This window comes from Notothenia coriiceps, unplaced genomic scaffold, assembly GCF_000735185.1.
Source record: "Notothenia coriiceps isolate Sejong01 unplaced genomic scaffold, NC01 NC01_scaffold00015160, whole genome shotgun sequence".
In the NCBI taxonomy this organism is placed as follows: Eukaryota; Metazoa; Chordata; class Actinopteri; order Perciformes; family Nototheniidae; genus Notothenia; species Notothenia coriiceps.
The window spans coordinates 27,166-39,294 of record NW_011347861.1 but is presented as its reverse complement, the minus strand read 5'-3'; the positions used below and the strand labels follow the sequence as shown (position 1 = coordinate 39,294).

The 12,129-nt window shown below is 39.7% G+C and overlaps 1 protein-coding gene across 1 annotated transcript in view; it reads left to right on the top strand.

Moving 5' to 3' along the window:
• Nucleotides 1–8,322, top strand: part of LOC104948806 (Na(+)/H(+) exchange regulatory cofactor NHE-RF2-like) — a gene marked incomplete at its 5' end in the record, with an annotated part of 8,875 nt that extends 553 nt beyond the window's left edge. Inside the window, 4 exons of the mRNA XM_010775029.1 lie at nt 44–98; nt 5,178–5,331; nt 6,055–6,173; nt 6,277–8,322. Of these exons, the coding sequence (XP_010773331.1) occupies nt 44–98; nt 5,178–5,331; nt 6,055–6,173; nt 6,277–6,441 (493 nt within the window). The remainder of the gene's footprint in view (nt 1–43; nt 99–5,177; nt 5,332–6,054; nt 6,174–6,276) is intronic.
• Between the last annotated feature and the right edge of the window lie 3,807 nt (nt 8,323–12,129).

Genomic DNA, 12,129 nt, shown 5'->3' with positions numbered 1-12,129 from the left:
CCTCTCTGGTGGTTGACTAATCAGAACAGGGTGGCCGAGCTCCGCCCGGATCAGCTGCAGACCACGCCGGGCTCCGGGCCCAGGACAGGCTGATTGAGGTAGGACAAAGGAGCGTGGATGTATTGTCTGGGTATTACAGCACAGTGCAATCTAATATAACAACACTGCAGTAAATCCTCCTCTGGTCTCGTTTTTTGTGAACATGGTCAGATTTGAAGCTCTGTTACCTTTTTGTGATTGGACTGCATTTTATAATTGTTGTTGTGTATGATTAGATGTACGTAGTCTTCAAAGGGTGGGATTAATCCTTGTTAAAATGCATGCAATATGGCTCAATGCAATTCTGTATTGATGTTTTATTTGTTAACATATTATTTAGTTGGAAGCTATAAGTAGAAACAAAAAAAACGAACTAGTGCAGCTGTAGATACAGATACAAAAACAGATGTGTATGTGCATAAACAAATACAAGGTTACCCAGTGTATCAGTAGGTTGTGTCGGAGGTTAATGGGATGGCGAGAGACCTCCCATGGTTGTGATAAGCTTAAAGGAATATTAAGGAGTATTAAGTGAGTGTTTACATGCATGTATGAACTTTGACAGCAGACCCAGGCAGAGGAATGAACCCACACTAAAGAGGTGACTACTGATGAATTATTCTGGGTTAATCTGGTAGATGTCTGAGAGTAATATGATTTACTGGGTGTGAGAAAATCCCTCTATAAACCTGTTCTCGCCCTACTGTACGTTGTGTCACTTTTTCTGTTGCTTTGTAGGTGTGTTTGAACTGTATACGTGTGCTGCTGTGTGCCTACACTCCTGGTTTTGCACATGTGCCCACATTTCCACACAACCATCCAGTCCATTATCTCCAAATCTTCTGTTTAGCATTAAATCCATGACACACCAACACACCAACACACCAACACACCAACACACAGCACTGCCTACCAGTGCTTCTCAGCTAAAGTAGCTCCAGGCTACTCAGAACGTCACTAAAAGTCAACAGATGTCATTGTCCATTTCTTCGAGAATAACTCAATCCAACAATAGAGAAATAAAACAGAGAGGGCAAAAGAGATATCCTTTGTCTAAAGTTACAGAAACGTTTGCGTTTTCACACTTGATCAAATACAGATGTGACCCCATCTACATAAACTGTCACAGCTGTAATTAACAAGGCAGGAGTCACACGTGTGTCTGCTCTGCCAGGCCTCTGTTACTAAAGATAACAGGACCTGAAGCCTGGCTATTCACTGGGCAGACTGCACTGCCAAACTGAATCTATGCATTTATGTGTCAGTCAAATAAAAGTGAAAAGATATTCGATTCATTCGACATGAGCAAATAGGTGACAAGGTCATGCGTGTTTTACACAACGCCAGAACAATTTTATAAGCAGTTTTCCATCTGAGTTTACACACACAACATTCATCCTTATTCCCATGACCTTTGTCCTCACTGGCTGAACATCAGGGTGCAGACCAGGCTGCAGAAGAGGCCAAACAGGACGGGGGGCGTCCCCTTGTGTGTTATGAAGGTTTTGATGTAAACGGCTGCAGAGTCAAAACCCTCAAAGTACACCCTGTACGAGTAAAACTCTAACACAGTCTATGCTGCCCCAAAACGCCTCGTTGGAGATTTCTCATTTTCCATTGTTTAGTTCCTGGGCGTAACGTGTGAATACTGGGCTCACATGGAGGGGGGGGCAGGAGCTCCAACAAGCCGTTTAGGACAGAGAGTGAATACCGGTGAATACACATACTTTAGAGATGCTGTATGAGAAACCAATGTGAGTTTGGAAAATTGCACAGTATAAATCTATTTTAGTATACCTCAACAATGGAATTATGATCAGTAGAAGTGGCCATGACATGGGCCCTTTAAGACAACTTTTCAATCAAATCTTTGGTTAATTTCTTATTTCCCAGACAGCTACTGGTGTTATTTGATAAGAGACTAATATCCTAAAAGCCCCTTGCAGAGATATGAAAGTTGCTTTGCACAACAAAAAGATATTGTCCTTTCCTAATGATGAATCAAGTGTAATGTAACATGAGCCAGCAGCTGGTTAACTTAGCTTAGCACAAAGACAACATGGTAAACTGCTAGCCTGGGACTGTGTGAATGTAATAAAAATAGAATTTAACACATTGAACCTCGTTTTGCTTTCTGTTTGCATAAGACTTCGCACTGTTTTTGTTTTGGAAGTATTTTGCATTTCCTGTGGGACGCTAAGGTCTACTTCATGATTGTCCTGGTAGAAAATGTGGTTTAACATTAGCTTAATAACTCTAACTCAGGGCTTTAGTTTGGTTGAGAGAAAAATCTGAGTCCCCGTCGGGTAGGGTGGCTGTAGTGTGTGTGTGTGTGTGTGTGTGTGTGTGTGTGTGTGTGTGTGTGTGTGTGTGTGTGTGTGTGTGTGTGTGTGTGTGTGTGTGTGTGTGTGTGTCCACATGCTGATAATTGCAACCGTCTCTAACCATGCGTCAAGACAGCGCTTGTGTTATCTGTCAGCAGCCTGTTAGAGAGGTGAACAACCATGACAGATCTCTCTCTCTGTCTCTTTCTCACCACGCCCCATTACGCTGGAGGTGGATCAGCAGCTAGCGCTGTAAAGGCTATGATGAGAGCCCAGCTGTCGATGCTTGGCAGAAGCAGTGACACCAGTGAATGCTTCATCAGGCTTTCTGCTCAGCCTGTGCTCAACAGTGCGTACTCTTTACAAACTTGAGAGTGACACTAAAGAACATAGAAAAGTGCACCATACTCACACTTGAGATTAACTTCTTGGTAGCCCACCTGATAGGCTACCTGGATCACAACCTTAGTTTTTGTCAAGCATTTTACTTTTATATTTTGAATGCACAAGACTGTAGACAACTATAAAAAGCCTCAGAGATTAGCTTTAACAATTTTAGCAATGTGGCTCTATGGGTGGTAATGTCGGTCTGTAACCCTCCTTGTTCCAGTTGGACATAAACTAAACTATTGGAGGGACTGACATGACATTTTGGACAAGTCCAATGTTTTAGTTTCCAGTACATCATCTTTAGCGCAACATTTTTTAGCTTTGTGGTGTCATTCACATTCTGTTATTAGCCTCGCTGTGCCTAAGTACAGCAGAAGTCTCTTTTGTAAAGTTATTTTTAGCAGACACAAATAAATACATTCAGAGATATATCATGTGCACCACTTAAACAGAAAAAAGTAAATCTGTCCTTGTTCCTTTTGGTTCCATATACAAATGAATGAAAAAACAAGCGAGATACTGAATTGCACACAAACAAAAATCCCTGACAGACCAGATTTGGTGACCATGGTAAAACTGTTCTCATAGCCACTATAGCATATTGATTTTCATTCTAACTGTAGTCATGCAGGTGTTTTTTGAGGAGCATAGAACAAAATTATCAAAGAACAAAATTATCTGTCCATCGTTTTAAACAACAAATGGTGTCCTTACTGCTGAGACATTACCATTAAATCTTTCTACGCAGAGTGATAAGTACTCTTTCCACTGGAAAAGAAAACATCAGCTGTTGTGGGAACATTACATTTTCCACTCATTTATCTAACAGGCTGTGCAGTTGCTGAATCATGCATTATCTATAACAGCTTTTCTAACAATGGGGTGCTGACTTCATCTTAATCACCTCTCATTGTTTGCTGCATGGTCAGTGTGAAAAGGTGCTTATGGGATTGCGTCTCTCTTTGCTAAATTAAACTGGAGACAGAAGATTTAATTGCCACACATGCAACGTGCACACAGATGTGCAGACGCAACGGAAATTGTTTGTTTTGATTGGTCCAAGGTTAGTCTAGCTGCACTAACACAACCAAACGACATCAAAAATATGTCAGGTGGCTGGACTCTACATTACTTTCATGAGTTATACACCTGAACACACGTGCACACAGACACACACAGACAAACACGACAAGTATCGAGAGGTTCCCTTATATATATAATATATATAATATTCCCATGAGAAATAAGCTTCTGTACTGTTCCTGCTGCTCGTATTAATTAGCCCAGTGTGTGCAGGGAGCAGAGTGTATTGTCTTGTGTGGGATGGACTGCTAATGAAGGGCTGTGAAACATGACACAACACCTGTTGTTTGGCCCAATACAAAGATGCTTGTTCTCTCTATCAAACTGTCTGTCTGGGTCCCTGGCTGACTGATGTCTATTTTTTGTATGTCCGTCTGCTTGTCTATCATGAGTCCTGGGAAGAAAGGATACGTTTTTTTAACAGAGGAGAGGAGCAGTTCACATTTTCCACCTGTCGATTCCTCTCTTTTTTTTATCTTCCTTCCACTCTCTCTTGATCTCGTTTCCTTTCTTCCCTGAAAAGCCCATAAAGTCTCTCTCATTCAACCTATTTGTCTTATTTTTTATATTTATATAACCCACTTTCCACACACCAAGGCGCCCAAAAGCAGTTGTTAAGGGTTTATTTCCCTCTGCTTCACTAATGTGTCCCATCTTGTCAAAAGCAGTGAATTTTAAACAAATTCCCCCTCAGGAATTGGACACCTGAAACCCGCACTATAGCCGGAGCCCAGGAGAGCCATCAATAATTGATTGTGAACCAACACTAACTTGGCGTGGTGCGAAGCTACCTGCCTCAGAGAAGCCAGGGTCTAGACAAAGCAGGCCTCCAAATGTAGACAGCATCTAGATAAGAGAAAGGCTATTCTGTTTTGTTATGCCAATATAGTGACATAAATGGTCAATCACGTGCAGACATATCATTTTGTCCCTCTGAGGGACGATTGTTGTAACCCCTTTTGGAATTGAAGGAGTCTTTAATCGTGGTAAATCATAAATCAACAGCTGCCCTGTAGAGCTGCCCTTAATGCTTCCCTCAAACCCTGTTTCAAGAATTCATAATTCATAACAAGAGTTTGCGTAACGTTTTGTAGAGAGGTCATGTGGAAAAAGTGTGTAATCAGTATGTTGTCCCACAGCTCCACCTACTGGATAATTTAGGTAGCACAGCTCTCAGTGTGGTATAAATGAAAGTTGTGGAAGATGGTTTACTCAGGTGTTGCATTCAAAACTAAGTTGAGTGTCATTTAAGTAATTCATGGACATGGAAAAGTTTGTCTTAGGAAAAAAAATCTCTTTCCTTCCAAATAAACCCTTCTCTTTTTTTCCTCCGTTTTCCAGGTAAATGGTGTGAACATCGAAGGCATGCGGCATGCAGAGGTGGTGGCCTTCGTTAAGAAAGGGGGAGATGAGACCTGGCTGCTGGTGGTGGACCAAGAGACAGACGAACACTTCAAGAGGAGTGGGGTCATCCCTACAATCAGCCATCTCAGAGGTAAACATGCACATAACAGTCAGAACACCACATTAACATGCATGTTATGGTCATTTCATAATAGATAGTGATAGCAGGTATTTCACTGCAAAGACTGAGGTGGTCAACAAAACTGGTTACTATTTTAGAGTTCAATCACTTTCTTTTGAAAAGTACTTGAAGAGCACCTACTTGTTTCTTTGTGTACATTTACATTTCCTGCATGCTCAGCTAAAATATCAGAGGTTAGATTAACCATTATTGGAAGTAATTCAATTTAAATCAACTGATTTGTCCTATAATGAGTGGGAAATGACATGGTTATTTCTGGGAACATTTAGGAATTGTATACTGTATAGTTCTCGACTAAAACATTAGTTGCATTATCATTCAACGGGCAAAATAACCTTTCAATATTGCAAAAAAGTTGTAATACTCGGCTGAGGTGGAAAAGTTAAAGTAAGCAGATGTGTGCACTGGAAACAGATTTAGCTTATACATCAGTACATACATGATGAACATGATGATGATAACCTTCCTTAAAAACCTCACAATAAACCGTAGTGGAAGGAAACAAGCCGGTTTTGTAATTACTTTACCATATTTTATTATGAAATGTTGGCGATACTTTTGGATTAGACCTCAGGGAACCCTAATACAAACATTGTTGGACTGGGAACCCATTTCTTAGAATATCGATATGTATAAAGACAACAAAAATCAATGGGATTTTGCTTTCTATAGACTATGACGGTCCCTCCATATCCAACGGCTCCCCGAACCCTCAGATCAACGGCAGCTCCACCACGCAGTCCTTCAGGTCCACACGCTCCGACGTCAGCAGCCAGGGCAACAGCACACAGGTGGGTGTGAGGAGTTTAGTATTCTGTTTGGTCTTTTACTTAGAAGTCAGTACCCTCAACCTTTATCTCTGTCTGTGCGTCTTTAATTCCATCTCCCATTTAGTTGGCAGAAGATGAAGGCAGCCAGCTGATGGACCCTTTCGCTGAGATGGGTCTGAGTTTGAGCGCTACGGCAGCAGAGGAAAAGATGAAGGTCCATAACAAAGAAAAGAGAAAGGCTCCACAAATGGACTGGATGAAGAAATATGAGCTGTTCAGCAACTTCTGAGACTTTCCCCTCCAATGACAGATGTTTGAGCGCTCTGCAAAGGATATCAAGATATAAGAAGACAAAAGGAAAAAAGTTGTACTATGGATTTGACTTTTTAAGCCACTTCAGAGACTTTTTAACAGCTTATTTTCTCCTTTTTAAAGCACAACATGAAGGAAGTGCTAACTGACTTAACGGAACTATGAAGGAAAAGCATATTTTAAAGTCAAGTTTTTACAAATGTATGTACATCCCCATCACTTTAATCCTCCTTTATCCACACTTCTAGAGGCTTGTTTCAAACAAATGAGGGAGAGAGTTATTTTTATATTTAAAAAGTATAAACAAACTATGAAAAGAAAATATTATCCCATCTTCATGCATTTTAAAAGAGCTTTATGGACACTGTGACAACAATGATTGTGGACATTGTGGGAGTTTTGGCCCATCAGTCAGAGGAAGCCCAAGATGGGCAGAAGATCACTGTGAAAGAGTTCAGAGCCTCCACCTTCAGCCCACGCAGATCTATTTTATTATCACGCATAAAGAAAAGGATGGCTGTGTGTTCTGGTTGCAACATTTCCTACATGTATTTTTACAGAGTGTATTAACTGGTCATCAGATCAGCCCTGCTTTTGTTCAAAAAGGTAATCCATTATCCATTATATCCATTATCCTAAATAACACATTATTCCGTGTTATTTAGCACTCACTTTTAATAATGTATACCACTAAACTCTTTTCCAAAATGCTCCGGTGCACAACAAAGGGAAGCACCACTAACATAAAATGTATTGATACATTTAACCATGGAAGCTGGAAAGTAGGCAAGGAAGGTTTTGTCTGGGCAAAAAGTACAAATAGAGTTTATCATTGGAGGAGGCCCGATGTGTACAGCAGGGGGCAAACTTGCTCCACAAATAAGAGGTCCCGTTTGGTCCGGAAAATAAAAGCAGAGAAGATGGTTAAGCAGGCTGGTTTTATTGTGACACTAGAGAACTATTACTTAGTTAAGAAGAGTAACGTCTTTTGGTGTCCACTAGTTGTCATGGCCAGGGAACAGCCCGGCACAAATTGCAAGTGGATGTTTTTACACTCGTACGTATTAAACAATTTTTTTTTACATATTAAAAACATTGATTAAGATGTGGCAAGCAAGCTGTTTCCCCCCATTTCTCTTTTTTATGCTAACCTAAGCTAACCTGCCGTTTGCAGTAGCTTCACATTTAGCACAGGTGACACTTTCCAACCAAAAGTGAAAAGGGGTTTTCCCAAAAATGCTGTACAAGGGGTTTTCCCAAAAATGCTGTACTATTCCATTAATTAGATAAGGGTCAGGGCCGGGAATGAGCTCAGAAGTGCAACTATAGCCGCGAAAGATAGTTATAGGATGTGATGGGGTCCAACGTGAGCAGAGTGTGAGCAGGTTGTGGGGCAGAGAGGTGTAGCTAAGGCTGCACAGTGAGGTCAGAGATGCTCCGGGGGATCTAGTGAAAGAGAATGCAGGAGCCATGGAGCTTACTGAGGATTATTACACACAGGGGCACAGCTGTCATGCTGGAGCACAATGTGTATGAGAGTAGAGAAGGTATACATGCCGCAATCCAAGCTATGTTGATACAATGCATTGCATCAAGTGAACTTGCAAATTGGAGAACTTGTCTTTTTGTACCTGTTCACACCTTTACAGTGTCCTAATTCATCTTTGTACATCATTCTGTGTGTGCATTAGCGTTTCACTATGTATGTTCTGACAGTCACAGCAAAGAAAACTCTATGATATCATGGCTGATGTATATATACAGTAAAAGCATCCAGTATATAAGGCAGGTGGCATTTTTTCAATAAAGTGTGACAATGGTGTTTTTGAATATATTAAACTGTTGTCATTATCGCTCATGCCTTCTGTAATCTGTCTCTTCATTGTTGCTTTCCCATCTATCTGCTCCAAAGGCACACACTTTGTTTTAAAGCTCTTTGTGTGAATGGAAATGTATTATCTCACATTCTTCCTCGTTATTAGTCTCTCTGTTATGATTCCTCTTTAATTCCCGCCTTCTCTCTTGCAGAGGATTACGCTAGTGTTCAGTTTTCAGTTTCAGTTCTCACAATTCTCCACCAGCCAGCTGCTGAGAGCTTAAATTCCAAGCAAAGGTTAAATAGAGTTCAAAAGTAATTGAACTGTGTGTCTGGTGTGTGAGAGAGTCTGTGCATGTGTGTGAGGGGTTGACGTGTGTGTTTCCGTACTTTCATGTGATTCTCTGTCTGGCAGCATACGGGGTCAGGTGTACAGTATGCAGCTGTATTTTTGGTCTAAATCTCCCTTCAGTCTGCATGTATCAAGTTGCTGAAAGAAAGTGCTGGAAGAAATATAAGGATGTTTTACTTAAAATAAAATTGCTGACATAACAATGTAAGTGAGTTTAATAAAGCAAAATGGACAGGTTTAGCCAAAAATACAAATGTTTCGAGTATTTTGTTCAGGATTTTTAATACTGATGCCTTATCGTGTAAACAGCATAAACTGTTGTTGATGTTGGTGCTAGCTTTATCTCAATAAAGTCAAAACACAAGGGTAAAAATGGACCTGCATACAAGTAAAGGGTTGATCAGTTAAAATTGAGCTTTTCTGAGTTAATGTTGAGGAGGGTGTTATGAATGATCAACATCAGCAACAAGTGATGTCCAAACAAACAAGAACATCTATTCTGTAGATGGAAGCCTGTTCATATAAAGGCTTGCAACTGATTATAAATTATACAGCCTCCTTACTCTGTGTACCGTTACTAGAATTAACCAGAAAAGACACAAAAAGCATGGTGTCTATGGACACCACGGCGGTAATAGACTACATGTAGGAAACTACCATGCCACATATTATAGAGTCATCAGCAGAATTAAACATGGCCAAAGCAGACTCCACAGACCAGGGACGTGCGCAGACATTTTGGGGGGCAGGAGCTCAAGTGAGAAAAAGGGCACTTCCCATAATAATTTATAAAAAAATGTTTTAAAACAAAAAGTAAAAAATAGTTGCACATCTCTGACATACTGACCAATTTATTTTAATACCCTCACACTCACGCAATTGTTTAATACTCAACAGAATTCTACAAAAATAATCAGCTAACACAGAGACAATGTTCTTCTTTAGTATTCAATAAGCACAAGAGCAGACAAAAAACTAGTACAATTAATAGTTATTAAATGAGCAACAAACAATCAAAATGATGAAGTTACTGTTTAAGGCAGGACATTACAGGTAAAAAGATCGTTATGTTTGAATTTATCTATGGATTTAAAGCTAATCTCCATTTAAACATAACATTTCCGGGGAAAATACTGACTTGACGTAAGTAACTATCTGGGGAAGTCGTGAGGTGTTATGTTTTTTATCCTTTTCACCTGCAATGCCTTGGTAACTGCATGCAAATTTGCGCATTTTAATTAGACCTAGTTAACGCCTAATTTGCATATCAATGTGGTGATTGTGATTACGTTATTAGATACACATTGTACTGTATTCACCTGTAGTGTCTCCCCCTAAGTGCAGTAGGCCTACATTAGCCTGTATGCCCATTATAAATTGCCTTAGCTAAACCTTGAGCTAACTTATCCATTATCTGTACCCTACTTTAACTATATTTGTTTTTGTCTTTTGGCTAATTAGCTGTAAACTCGAGGCACTGGCAGTTTAGTCATTTGTTCATCTCCACTCACCTTCAGACAAGCCAAAAAAAAGCCGGCATAACATGGGACTTTAAGGTGGGAGGTGCTGCTACCTGTCGGTCTGAAGTGACTGCCAATGACCAGGGCCGTTTCTTCCTAGAGGCGGACTATGCGGGGGCATAGGGCCCCCGCGGCCACTAGGGGGCCCCCAAGCTGAAAGTATATATATATTTTTTTTTCTTCATCCGAAAAACAAAAAAAGTTTAATTCATACACACATGATGAACACAATTAGTAGAAGCGGGAAGGCTTGTGGAAATTAGCTCTCTCCATTATCCTAATACAGCGGCATTATTGCGTCAAAAACGTATAGAAATGAAGGAGTACAAAGAAATAAAGAAAACAGGAGAAAAAATGTAATAAAAGTTAGGGCAGGAAAATAATAAATGCATATATATATATATTAGGGCCGGGACTTTAACGCGTTAATTAAGATTAATTAATTACACAAAAATTAACGCATTTTAATCGCACTTATTTTTGCACCGCGGAACGTTTCTCACTGGATGAGTTTCAGGGGTACCGATTATACTGGAGCACCAACTAACGTTCATGACTTCAGACAACAACAAACCACAGTGAACAATAGTCAAACATGAACGAAGAAGCTGATGAGACCGCTTTGGTTGGCCCCGTGGATGGGACATTTTGTTTTAAAAAACGGACGGATGGAAGCATCGATGATAGCACGGTTGTTTGCAAATTATGCAAAAAGGAATCCGCATATCACCGCAGCACATCAAGCCTCAAGTATCACCTCAATGCAAAACATATAGCAGCTAGCGTGGAAGCTAGCGTGGACGTTAGCCCGACTCGGAGTACAAGGACCCACACCCAATTCGCATTGATCAAACAGTGGCCTATGCAACAGAGAGATTTTATTTTTCATCAGGATATTGGAAGAATAGGAGGGATTGAGGTCAATCACTGGCACTTTTTTATTTTATTTTAAATGGTACACTTTATGTTGAACTATTTATTATGTTGTTGGTGCAACTGGCACTTTATGTTGAACTGTTTATTGTTTTGGCCAAGGTTATTGGAAAGTTGGACTGAAATTGATTAGATTTTTTAAATCAACTGTTGGTAAATCAACAAAGTCTGTTATGGCCTCTGAAGCAACAGAGAGATGTTTTCTAATAGTCAGGGTTTCCAATGTTCTGAATGTACTTGAAAGTATTGTGTTATACTTAAAAAACCAAGGTGTTATTAGTTTACAGAAGGGTCTTACCTACCTATAGGCTACCTGAATCTCTGAAATTATATATTCTTAAATATTGCTATTGCTTCAGCTTTAGGCAAAAATGCCACTTTTCTGTTGGTCTTGGTGGTAAGTACCACCTTGAAAAAAATAAACAATGTTTGTTGCTTAAGCTTATGTATCAGTCATAATTCAATGGTATACTAAAAAATCCATGTGAAAAAAATTGCTTCTCACGTTCTCAGGTCAAATATTTATCATGCGGAGTAATTTTCGATTAATTAATTACAAAAGCCTCTAATGATAATTAGATTAAATTTTTTATCGAGTCGCGGCCCTAATATATATACAGGACTGTCTCATGAAATTAGAATATTGTGATAAAGTTCTTTTATTTTCTGTAATGCAATTAAAAAAACAAAAAATGTCAACATTCTGGATTCATTACAAATCACTGAAATATTGCAAGCCTTTTATTATTTTAATATTGCTGATATGGCATACAGCTTAACCGAAAACTCAAAAATCCTATCTCAAAACAATTAGAATAGGTTCCTGCAGCCAAGTAAAAAAAAAGTATTTATAACAGCAAAACACAACAAACATGTTTGAAAATGTCCTTAATGCACTCAGTACGCTTTGGTTGTGAATCCTTTTTTGCACGGATTACTTCATCAATGCGGCCGTGACATGACATCAGCCTGTGGCATTGCTTGAGTGGTATGAGCCCAGAGCCAATACGCCAGCCAAGCATGTTGGTCGCTCAGCTGCCACAA